Source organism: Elephas maximus, chromosome 11 (assembly GCF_024166365.1).
Source record: "Elephas maximus indicus isolate mEleMax1 chromosome 11, mEleMax1 primary haplotype, whole genome shotgun sequence".
Classification (NCBI taxonomy): Eukaryota; Metazoa; Chordata; class Mammalia; order Proboscidea; family Elephantidae; genus Elephas; species Elephas maximus.
The window spans coordinates 14,168,913-14,182,294 of NC_064829.1; the positions used below are offsets into that span (position 1 = coordinate 14,168,913).

The 13,382-nt window shown below is 38.4% G+C and overlaps 1 protein-coding gene across 3 annotated transcripts in view; it reads right to left on the reverse strand.

Annotated features, from left to right (window-relative positions):
* The window catches only part of ANKRD12 (ankyrin repeat domain 12), a 165,833-nt gene that overhangs the window by 125,071 nt on the left and 27,380 nt on the right, over window positions 1–13,382 (reverse strand). For all 3 annotated transcript variants that reach the window (XM_049900150.1, XM_049900148.1, XM_049900149.1), the window contains exon 2: window positions 8,343–8,478. In XM_049900150.1, the coding sequence (XP_049756107.1) occupies window positions 8,343–8,429 (87 nt within the window). In that variant the 5' untranslated portion in view covers window positions 8,430–8,478. The remainder of the gene's footprint in view (window positions 1–8,342; window positions 8,479–13,382) is intronic.

Below are 13,382 nucleotides of genomic sequence, written 5' to 3' on the forward strand. Positions count from 1 at the left end.
TTCAAACAGGTGACCTTTTGTTAGCGGCCGAGCTCTTAACCACTGTGCCACCAGGGATCCTTCACAGTAATACTAAGATGTTATTTACATTTTTCTCTCTCATTCTTTCAAGAGTGTATATTAGTTTTCCAGAGGCTTTACAGCAAGTAACACATCAATACATTGAATGCACATGCAGAAAGGAGAATTTGGCCATCTTCTATTAAGCGAGACATTAAAGATATTTGCAAAAACACTAACATTCTTCCCACTAATATTTTTTTGTTCTGGAAAAGGTATTTTTCATAATATATTACGTGTGTTAACACGCAATAGTTTTATCATTTTTAAACCAGTAAATATTTAAACTTTTCTTCAGTTTTAATTTCTGATATTTACAGACAAATCCATATGTAAAAAAGCTCTTAGGGATCCTCTATTCTATTTTATTTTATTGTTGTTGCTGAGACTATTCACAGCAAAACACACACCAGTTCAACAGTTTCTACACTTACAATTCAATGACATTGACTACATTCTTCAAGCTGAGCAATTATTCTCATACTCCTTTTCTGACTTGTTCCTCCCTCATTAACATAAACTCACCGCCCCCTAAGTTTCCTATCTAATCTTTAGAGTTGCTGTTGTCAATCTGATCCCATACAGATACATCCTGAAAGAACACAATGCTCAAGGAAGATGTTCTTCACGACTTAAGCTACACTACTGTTTGGTTTTAAGAAGACTTCAGGTAATATTTTTGGTTTAAGGTTTAAAGAGTATCTCAGGGCAATACTCTCAGGGGTTCACCCAGCCTCCATAGCTCCAGAAAGTCTACAGCCCATGAGGATCTGAAATTCTGTTCTGCATTTTCTCCCTTTTGATTAGAATTCTTCTATGAAATCTTTGATCAAAATGTACACTAGTAGTAGCTAGGCACCAAACAGTTCTTCTGGTCAAACGGCAAAGGAAGCAGTTCATGGAGGCAATTAGCCAAACACTCCATATCCTCCTCACATTCCTGATTCTCCTACTTCCTCTGTTGCTCTAGATGAGTAGAGACAAATTGTTGTGCCTTGAATGGCTGCTTTCAAGCTTTTAAGACCTCAGGCACTATGCAACGAACTAGGAGACAGGACAGACCCACTAAACATGGTATTACGCCAATTAACTGCACTGTCCCATGAAACCATGACCTTAAATCTCCAAAGCAAGGAACCAAATCTCATAAGATTTTTGATTGTATATAAGCAGCCTCAGCAGCTACTCTTTTTTTTCTTTTGTTGTCATTGTTTTAAGTATATTTATCACACAACTTCTGCCAATTTAACTTTTTACAGCTGTACAATTATTGACAGTAATTGCAACAATCAGCTATGAAACTCTGCCCTTAATCAATGAGACTTTTCCAACAATTGTTGTTGTTGTTAGGTGCTATCAAGCTGTTCTCGACTCATACGGACGCTACGTACAACGGAATGAAACACAGCCCAGTCCTGCACCATCCTCATAATCGCTGTTAAGCTTGAGTCCACTGTTGCAGCTACTGTGTCAATCCATCTTGTTGAGGGTCTTCCTCTTTTTTGCTGACCCTCTACCAATCATTATGTCCTTCTCCAGGGACTGGTCCCTCCTAATAACACGTCTGAAGTATGTGAGACGAAGTCTTGCCATTCTCACTTCTAAGGTGCATTCTGGCTGTACTTTTTCCAAGGCTGAGTTGTTCGTTCTTTTTGCAGTCTACGGTATATTCAATATTCCTCACCAATACCATAATTCTAAGGCATCAATTCTTCTTCGGTCTTCCTTATTCATTGCCCAGCTTTCACATGCATATGAGACGACCAAAAACAGGATGGCTAGGGTTAGGTGCACCTTAGTTCTTAAAATGACATCTTTGCCTTTTAACGCTTTTTTAAGAGATCTTTTGCAGCAGATTTACCCAATGCAACGCATCTTTTGATTTCCTGACTGCTGCTTCCATGGGTGTTGATTGTGGATCCAAGTAAAATGAAATCCTTGACAACTTCAATCTTTTCTCCATTTATCATGATGTTACTTATTGGTCCAGTTGTGAGGATTTTTGTTTTCTTTACGTTGAAGTGTAATCCATACTGAAGGCTGTGGTCTTTGATCTTCATCAGTAAGTGCTTCAAGTCCTCTTCACTTTCAGTAAGCAAGGTTGTGTCATCTGCGTAACACAGGCTGTTAACGAGTCTTCCTCCAGTCCTGATGCCGTTCTTCTTCACATAGTCTAGTTTCTTGGATTATGTGCTCAGCATACAGGCTGAACAGTAAGTATGATGAAAGGACACAACTCTGACACACACCTTTCCTGACTTTAAACCACGAAGCATCTTCTTGTTCTGTTTGAACGACTGCCTCTTGATCTACGTACAGGTTCCTCAGGAGCACAATTAAGTGTTCTGAAATTCCTATTGTTTGCAATGTTATCCATATTTTGTTATGATCCACACAGTCATATGCCTTTGTATGGTCAATAAAACTCAGGTAAACACCTTTCTGGTATTCTCTGCTTTCAGCCAGGATGCATCTGACATCAGCAATGATACCCCTCATTCCACGTCTTCTTCTGAATCCAACTATTATTTCTAGCAGCTCCCTGTCAATGTACTGCTACAGCTGCTTTTGAGTGATGTTCAGCAAAATTTTATTTGTGTGTGACATTAATGAATAGTGTTAGATAATTTCTGTATTCGGTTGGATCACCTTTCTTTGGAATAGGTAGGCATAAATATGGATCTCTTCCGGTTGGTTGGCCAGGTAGCTGTCTTCCAGATTTCTTGGAACAGACGAGTGAGCACTTGCAGCGTTACATCCGTTTGTTGAAACATCTCAATTGGTATCCTGTCAATCCTTGAAGACTTGTTCTTCACCAATGTTTTCAATGTATCCTGGACTTCTTCCTTCAGTATCATCGGTTCTTGATCATATGCAACCTCTTGAAATAGTTGAATATTGACCAATTCTTTTTGGTCAGTGACTTTGTGTACTGTTTCTATCTTCTTTTGATGCTTCCTGCATTGTTTAGTATTTTCCCTGTAGAATCCTTCAACATTGCAACTCGAGGCTTGAATTTTTTCTTCGATTCTTTCAGCTTGAGAAATATAGAGCGTGTTCTTCCCTTTTGGTTTTCTAACTCCAGGTCTATGTGCATGTCATTATAATACCTTACTTTGTTTTCTCAAGCCACCCTTTGAAATCTTCTCTTCAGCTCTTCATCATTTCTTCCACATGATTTAAATATTCTAAATCAACTTCTAGAGCAAGTTTCAGAATCTCTTCTGACATCCATTTTGGTCTTTTCTCTCCTTCCTTTCTTTTAATGACCTCATTCTTTCTTCACGTGTGATATCCTTGATGTCATTCCACAACACATCTGGTCTTCAGTCATTAGTGTTCAATGTGTCATATTTGTTCTTGAAATGATCTCTAAATGCAGGTGGGGTATACTCAAGATTGTACTTTGGCTTTCATGGACTTGTTCTAACTTTCCTCAGTTTTAACTTGAACTTGCATATGAGCAACTGGTGGTCTGTTCCACAGTCAGCACCTGGTCTTGTTCTGACTGATGATATTGAGTTTTTTCATTGTCTCTTTCCACAGATGTAGTAGATTTGATTCCTGTGTATTTCATCCAGCGAGGTCCATGTATATAGTCACCGTTATGTGTTGTTGAAAAAAGGTATTCACAATGAATAAACTTCTTCCCTCTTTTCCCCTCCCTTCTGCCCCTTGTAACCACTAATAAACTTTGGTCTCTATACATTTGCCTTTTCTTGTCTTTTAATGTAAGTGAGGGAATCCTTAATTATTTTTAAGAACATAGACTAAAAAAGTATAAAGGCGCCCTAAGAACAAAACATTTCAGAGTCATTGGTAATTACTTAAAAGAGTCTCCATGAAGATCTGGACCGCACCTTAACTGCTCATTGTTTTATTCCCAGGCGTAGGAATCCAGTAACAAATTGAGAAGCATTCATTTGAGAAAAACTGCCGGACTTTGAGTAAGACACAGTGGGTATCTCGGGCATTCTTGCCTGGCATTGCTTCTATCCCCTGGCCCCTGTTCGGTTTGTTATGATACTGCTACTAGAGTGGGACTGGCAGTGAAAACCAGCAATTTTGCTACCTGGGTATTGACTTGAATTGGTAGGTAGGGCCAAAAACTCATGTCTAGCAGTGTTGTCAATAAAAGCAGCAAACAGGTTAAGAAGTGAATGAGGAAAAAGCATAGCTCTATTAGTCTAAGGTTGCTGCATGTAAGTGGCAGACTGGAGGACTAGTCAGAAATTTAACAGGGAGACCGAAGAAATGAGAGAGCCATGAAGAGCACTCGGTAAGACTGCCACACATCCCTTGCTGACAGGGAGGCTATGTACATGTACTGGGAAGACCTGAGAGGGTCCAAGCACTCTACACATTCCTGGTTGAATAGGAGGTTGCACACATGGGAAGACCTAGCTGTATCTGGTAGAAAGTAAATACTATGGCAGACTTGAAAACTGACTGAACATTAAATGCACTCCCCAACACACAATGCAAATCCATCAGTAATGGCTGGAAGCCTTACTGGTTCGCAGTGTTTGAGCACAACCTCTGACCAATCAATGGCTCTTGACTAAGCTATGTAGGTAAAGGGCAACACCTAGGAAGCCACATTTAAAAGAACCAAAAACAAAACACAACTGATCAGGGATATCAGTGCTTGCATATCCTGGAGGAAACAAATATCAAGAATAAAATCTAGACAGCTTACTAAAAACAAAAACAGATGAACAACAATCTTCAGGTGAGAAATAACGACAATCGAAACTTTCTACAATATATGACTTAAAATGTCCTGTTTTCAATAAAAATTAAGATACACAAAAACAAAGAAAAAAGTATTCAACAGAAACTGTCCCTGAATGGCCCCAGATGTTGGATTTGACAAAGACTGTAAAGCAGCTATTATTAAGATGTTTAAAGAACTAAGGAAAATTAAAGAATTTAAAGAAGTACAATAACAACGACTCATCAAATATAGACTACCAATAAGGGAAAGATTACAAAAAGAGCCAAATTAAAATAACGGATTTCAAAAGTACATTAGTTTAAAATTTTACTAGATGTGCTCAGGAGCAGATTTTAAGATGGCAAAAAGAAAAAAAAATTTTTTTGAAAAAACCATTAATCTTCAGGTTCAAGGGATCCTAGAAACTAAATTAGAAATCAACAATGGAAAAAAATTTGGGATATCTCCAAATACTAGGAAAAATAAAGAATATACTTCTGAATAATCAAGGGTCAAAGGAAAAAAAATCACAAATGATACCAAAAAATATTTTGTACATGCAGAGAAAGAAAACACAACTTATCAAAATCTATGAGATGCAGGTAAAGCAGTACTAACAGGGAAATTATAGGTCTTCGGTCAATAATATAAGCCTCCATCTTAAAAAATCAGAAAAAGAGTGGATTAAACCCAAAGCAAGAAAACAGGAAGAAATCAGAACAGCCGGAAGTACAAATCAATTAAATAGAAAACAGAAAGAAAGAAAAAAAAAAATTGAGAAAAAACATTGAAATAAAAAATTAGTTATTTGAAAAGGTCAACAAACTTTATACAACTCCAGTCAGACAGGCAAGGTAAAGTAAAAGAACACAGAAATTACCAAAATTAGGGATTAAAAAAGGGGATATCACTATAGTCCCTACAAAAATCAAAAGGATCATAAGGGAATATTATGAACAACTTTTTGTTAAAATATTAGACAACTGAGATGACATTTCTGTAAAGACACAAATTACTAAACTCAAAAAAAAAAAAAAAACTGAATAAATCTGTAACAAGTTAGATATTGAATACATCTTTCTGCCAAAAAAAAGCCCAGGCCCAGATACATCCAATGGTGGGTTATAACAAATATTTAAAAGAAATATACCAATTTTGTACAAACTGTTTCAGAAAATAATGGAGAACACATTTCCGAACTATCCTCTAAGACCAGTACAGTATTACCCTGACAGCAAAGAGAGACAAGTAGACCAATCATTTTCTAACACAGAGGCAAAACTCCTAAACAAAGTATTCCCAAACTGAATTCAACAACATACAATCAATTAATATAATCAATTACTCTATGCTATATTACTAGAATAAAGAACAAAACCACATGATAAACCCATTTGATGCAGAAAAAGCATCTGACACAATCTAACACCCATACATGATAAAGCTATCAACAAACCAGTAATAGAAATGAACTTCTTCAATCTACAGCTAACATCAGACTTAACAGTAAAAAACTAAAAGCTTTCACCCTAAGATAAAAAATAAAGACGTCCACTCTCACAACTTGTATGCAACACGGCACTGCAGGCTTTAGCCAGAGCAATCTGGCAAAAAAGAAAAGAATCCAGATTGGAAAAGAAAAACTGTCTTTATTTGCAAATGACATGATCCCGTATATAGAAAATCCTACAGAATCTACAAACTATGAGGACTAATAAACGAGTTCAGCCATGTCACAGGCTGTAAGATCACTATACAAATATCAAATGTATTTCTATACACTAGCAATGAACAATTTATAAATAAACTGAGATCATTCCATTCATAACAGCATTGGAAATAAAATACAAATAATTTAATAACAGAAGTACAAGACTTGTACACTAAAAACTACAAAGCACTGTTGAAGAAAATGGAATATCTAAATAAATGGAAAGACATTCTATATTCACGGACTGAAGATTCAGTATTACTAAGATGGCAATTCTCCCCAAGTTGATCTACAGGTCCAAAGCAATCCCCATCAAAAATTCCAGCAGGCTTTTTTCTTTGCAGAAACTGACAAGCTGATCCTAAAATGTATAAGAAAGTGCAAAGGATCCTGAATAGCAAAATCAAACTTGAAAAAGAACAACAAAGTTTGAAGACTTATACTCCCTGACTTTGAAAGCAGATGTGGGTTGCCTGGGTGGTGCAGTGTTTAAGAGCTCGGCTGCTAACCTAAAGGTCGGCAGTTTGAATCCCCCAGGCGCTCCTTGGAAACCCTATGTGGCAGTTCTACTGTGTCCTATAGGGTCACTATGAGTCGGAATTGACTCGATGGTAATGGGTTTGGTTTTTTTTCTGGTTTGGGGATTGGGGTGGAAGTGGAAATGGAGACTGACTGTAAACAGGTATGAGGGTCTCTTGACAATGATGAAAATGTTCTAAACTTAGTAATGATAGCTGCACAACTCTATAAATTTACTAAAAATCATTGAATTGTAGACTAAAATGGGTAAATTTTATGGTATATAAATTACACCTCAACAAAGCTTTAAAACATTTTGTAAACAAATGTTCATAGCAGCTTTATTCACAGTAGCCCAAAGGGGAGCATCTCAGACATCCTTCAACAAGAAAACTATAAAAGGAAGGGAGGCTCCAAGGGAAGGAGAGAGGGGGAAGGAAGAACAAAAGAAAAAAAGACCTCTAAAAAAAGGGGGGGAGGCAGAAAGTTAACCCGGCGATAATTAGGTAGGGGAGAGACTATGGATAGTGAGGCCAGTTAGGAGACTATCACAGAAGTCCAAAGGAAGGTTCTTAGGGCCTAAGTTAAATAGGAACGAAGAAGGATAAATATTAAAAAAAAAGAATAAGAGGTCCTTGGCAATTACAATAAATAACAAAAACTGTTTATTGAGCACTTACTGTGTACCAAGTATTGTGTTAAGCACGGTATTTATGCCACTTCACTGTGACAACTCTGTAATTATGCACTATTGTGCTCTACCATAGAAAGGGACACTGAGGTTAGAGAACCAACCACCTGTTGCCGTTGAGTCGATTGCAACTCATAGCGACCCTACAGGACAGAGCAGAACTGCTCCATAAGGTTTCCGAGAAGCGGCTGGTGGATTCGAGAGGCCAACATTTGGTTAGCTCGCCGTCGCTCTTAACCACTCCGCCACCAGGGCTCCATGAGATTAGAGAAGTTAATATAAATTCATCCGAGGTTAAAGACTTAGAAAATGGAACAGGTAATATGAATACACATATGTGTGTTTTGCAACCAGAAGTCAGGGGTTGGGGGAAGAAACGCCAGATAACTGCAAGGTCTTGAATTTTTTTGTTTGCTCTCTCAATGATTAATATTCCCTAAGTAATTAATTGTGTGATCTCAGTAACTGTGTTACCTTAGGAAAGGAAAAACAGTCTTACCCCTAGGAAGACTATTTCCAAAGGGCTTGATTAGGGCAAGTGTGACATCCATACCGCTTTTAATTTTATGAGTAATTGTAAATACACTAAATTGGGAGTTTTTTTCCAGTTCCAGAAGAGTCAAGTTTTTAGTACCATCACATACCTTTCTTCCACACGGTTTCTCTACCATATTGCCGTCACTGTCAGAATTTTCGCTCTGAGCTGGTTTTGTGAACCCAGATTTGGGCATCTTACAGCTGCTCAGCTAGCTGCTTCTCATCAGTCTTCTCATCCTGGGTCTGTAAAAAAAATAAATATGTAAGAGTTATTTATAAAAACATAAAACAGAACCTACTTCAAGTTTATGCACAGCAATGAGCTCAATTTTGTTTTCTCTGTTTCTTTAAGAATTGGTTTTCTCAGAGAGGTTATCCTAACCTGAGTTTTTATTTAACAATTTGAGCTTCTAATTAAACTTCTCTTGTTCAAATCTATTCAGTTTACTGCTGAAAAGAACAAAGGAAAATGGCTTTTACATTTCTTCCCATCTTCCCTTGACTAGCATCTAGTCTCTAGCTTTCTGGGTAACCAGAAACAGTGGAAGTGGAAACAGTGGCAAAGAGTTTTTTATTCAAGCATTGTTCCAGAGACACTAGCTCCTTAAAGATTCCCTGTTAGTTCAATGTTGATCTATCTAAAAGTCACTTCTGAAGACCCAACCTAGAAACTGATAGGTTTTATCTGTAATTTTACAACATCTAATTCTCTATATTAAGAGTTCCCTGGGTGGTGCAAATGGTTAACAGGCTAGCCAAGTAGACTAAAGACTGGAGGTTCAAGTCCACTGAGAGACACCTCGGATGAAAGGCCTGGAGACTGATTTCCGAAAAATCAGCCACTGAAAATTATATGGAGCACATTCGTACTCTGACACACATGGGACGGCCACGAAATCAGAATCAACCTGAAGGCAACTTGTTAGCTATTTATTCCCTGTATTGAAGTACTTCGAGTGGTTTCTTTTCCTTCACTGAACCACCAGACAGCCCCAGGTATTTAGTCACTGCTGTATCCTAATAATTACCATAATGGACTGTAATTATCACTTCAAGCATTTTTTTCTTGCCAGTTGGTTCAGCCTTTTCTCCCCTGCTCTGTAACCTGACTTAATAGGTCAAGAACTCCTACGCACAAGTTTATACTTGTGAGGTCCAGAAAAAACTCGAAGAAATGGTCTTACATATAAAAGGGAAACTGTAAGGCTAGCCCCACGCTGCTGCCCAATGACCTATTGGCCACATATGGCTACTTAAATTCAAATAATTAAAATTTAATAAAAAATTCAGTTCTGTAGTCGTACTAGCCATGATGCAACAACTCTAAAGGGGCAACGACTCTATTACCCAGCATTGGGCTAGACTAAAGCTATTGGCCAAGGGGAGCTTTACTTGGCCTCAATAAGAAGCAGATGACTGATAAGCTTAATGTTAACTATTTCATGCTATAAATCTCATCAACAGATATCACAGATCAGTGGTGTCACTAGGGTTGGTGTTACCCTGTGTGGTAACTCATGGCGTCACCCCCTCCAAATTACTGTAGCTAAAACACCAGAATATTTGACAAAATCAGTGACTATAAAAAACCAGCAGCAATGAAACAGAAGGTTTACAGCGTATGCAGATGAAACCATGTGATACGAAAAGAGTCACGGTAATTGGGGAATAATGACAGCTCCAACTGGAGTGCATTAAAAAAACCCGGTGCCATCAAGTCGATTTCGATTCATAGCGACCTTTGGTTGTTATAACTTGCAGGGATAGTTTTGTAAAAAATAATACACTTCTGCTGCAACACTGCCCAAAAATGTTATGGGCAGTCATTTTGGTGTAACCCCCTCTGGCAGTGTCACCCGGCACAGTCTGCACCTCCCACACCTCCCTAATATGCCACTGCCATAGATCCGAGCAGACTGTCATTCTTGCATCTATGCGAATTATTAAAACTCAGGGTCTTAATAAAGTCTGCTATGTTCTTCAAATTGTTGTACTGGTGCTTTAAAATTTGTTGAGTTCTGATAAAAACGAAAATTTCTTAAGTTAATTTTTAAATTATTAAAATTACACTAAATTCCCCCACGTGTCTGTCAGTTTGTCACACTGTGGGGGCTTGTGTGTTGCTGTGATGCTGGAAGCTATGCCACCAGTGTTCAAATATCGGCAGGGTCACCCATGGCGGAAAGGGTTTAGCTGAGCTTCCAAACTAAGAAAGACTAGGAAGAAAGGCCCGGTAGTGTACTTCTGAAAATGTTTCAACAAATGGATGCAACACTGGAAGCGCTCACTCATCTACGCCAAGAAATTTGGAAGACAGCTACCTGGCCAACCAACTGGAAGAGATCCGTATTCATTCCTATTCCCAAGAAAGGTGATTTGATCGGAAGTGAAAATTATCGAACAGTATCAATGATGTCACATGCAAGTAAAATTTTGTGAAGATCATTCACAAGCAGCTGCGGCAGTATATCAACAAGGAACTAACTGCCAGAAATTCAAGCCGATTTCAGAAGAGGGTGTGGAAAGGGATATCACTGCTGAAGTCACACGGATCCTGGCTGCAAGAGAATACCAGAAAGATGTTTAACTGTTTTTATTGACTATTTAAAGGCATTTGGCTGTGTGGAACATAACAAATTATGAATAACGTTGTGAAGAATGGGAATTCCAGAACTTAATTGTGCTCATGAGGAACCTGAACATAAACCACGAGGCAGTTTTCTTAATAGAAAAAGAGGCTACTTCATGGTTTAAAGTCAGGAAAGGTGTGCATCAGAGGACTGTATCCTTTCACGATACTTACTCAGTCTGTATGCTGAAAGAATAATCTGAGAAGCTGGACTATATAAAGAAGAACGGAGCATCAGGATTAGAGGAAGACTCCTTAACAACCTGCGTTATGCAGATGACACAACCTTGCTTGCAGAAAGTGAAGAGGACTTGAAGCGCTTACTGATGAAGATCAAAGACCACAGCCTTCAGTATGGATTACACCTCAACGTAAAGAAAAGAAAAACCCTTACAACTGTACCAATAAGCAACATGATAAACGGAGAGAAAACTGAAGTTGTCAGGGATTTCATTTTACTTGGATCTACAATCAACAGCCATGGAAGCAGTAGTCAAGAAATCAAAAGACACATTGCATTAGGCAAATCTGCTGCAAAAGACCTCTTTAAAGTGTCAAAAGGCAAAGATGTCACTACGATGACTAAGGTGCGCCTGACCCAAGCCATGGCGTTTTCAATCGCCTCCTATGCATGTGAAAGCTGAATGATGAATAAAGAAGACCGGAGAAAAAGTGACGCCTTTGAATTGTGGTATTGGAGAAGAATATTGACTATACCATGGCCTGCCAAAAGAATGAACAAATCTGTCTTGGAAGAAGTACAACCAGAATGCCCTTAGAAGCAAGGATGCTGAGACTACAAATCACATACTTTGGACATGTTGTCAGGAGGGATCATTCCCTGGAGAAGGACATCATGCTTGGTAAAGTAGAGGGTCAGCGAAAAAGAGCAAGACCCTCAATGAGGTGGATTAACACAGTGGCTGCAACAATGGACTTAAGCAGTGTTTCATTCTGTTGTACACAGGGTCGCACGAGTCGGAGCAGACTCGGTGGTACCTAACAACAAGCGTCCATCAATAGGTGAATGGATGAATAAACTATGGTATACAAACACAACAGAATACTATGCAACGATAAAGAACAATGATAAATCTGCACAACTTCTCACTACATGGGTGAATGTGGAGGGCATTATGCTGAGTGAAATAAGTCAATCACAAAATGACAAATATTGTATGAGACCACAAGTATAATAACTCATGAAAAGGTTTACACATGAAAAGAAACAATTTTTGTTAGGAGGGAGAGGAGGCATGGTGAGGGAAAAACACTAAGAAGACAATGATAAGTGGTAACTATGATGAAGGCTAAGACAGTACACAATACTGCGGAAGCCAGCACAACTTGTCCAAGGCAAGGTCGTGGAAGCTCCATAGACACAACTAAACTCCTGGAGGGACTGAATTACTGAGCTGAGGGCTGGGGACCATGGTCTCGGGGGACATATAGCTCAAGTGGCATAACATAGTTTATGAAGAAAATGTTCTGTATCCTACTTTGTTGAGTAGCTTCTGGGGCCTTAAAAGCTTGCGAGCGGGCATCTAAGATACTGCACTAGTCTCACCCCATCTGGAGCAAGAGAGAATGAGGAAAACCAAAGACACATGGGAAAAATTAGTACAAAGTGGACCATAACTACCACACCCTTTACTAGACTGAATCCGGCACAACTAGATGGTGCCTGGCAACTACCACTGACTGCTCTGACAGGGGATCACAATAGAGGGTCCCACAGAGACTGGAGAGAAATGCAGAACAAAATTCCAACTTAAAAAAAAAAACAGACTTACTGGTCTAACAGGGACTAGGGAAACCCCGAGAGTATGGCCCCCGGACTCCCTTTTCACTGAGTACTGAAGTCACTTCTGAGGTTTACCCTTTAGCCAAAGATTAGACCAGCCCATAAAAGAAAATGAGAGTAAACGGGCACACCAACCCAGGGGCAAGGACAAGAAGGCGTGAAGGGGCAGGAAAGATGCTGATGGGGAACCCAAGGTCAAGAAGGAGAGAATGCTGATATGTCGTGGAGGTGACAACCAATGTCATAAAACAATGTGTGTATTAATTGTTTAATTAGAAACTAATTTGTTCTGTAAACCTTCATCTGAAATACAAAAAAAAAAAAAGCCCAGTTACTGGAAAATTTGCCAAAATATACTTTTGATAAAAATGAGTATCACTATACACATGGTAAGTTTTACAAAACAAGTAAAATTTATTAAGTAGCAATGTCGCCAAACTAATGCTAAGTTATAATAACAAAAATGGCAGAACCGACAATACAATAAACTAAAGGCAACAGTGATGATATAAAGATAAGCAGAAATGTTCCTCTAAAAACTAAGAGTTTGTATTTTGAGACTGCTTTATAGTCTTGTCAGTATTTTAGAGGGCTCTAGGTTCTTTTTTTTTCCATTTATTTTTTTTACTCCTCTTTTTTTAAAATTGTGCTTTAAGTGGAAATTTACAATTCGAGTCAGTTTCTCATACAAAAACTTATACACACATTGTTATG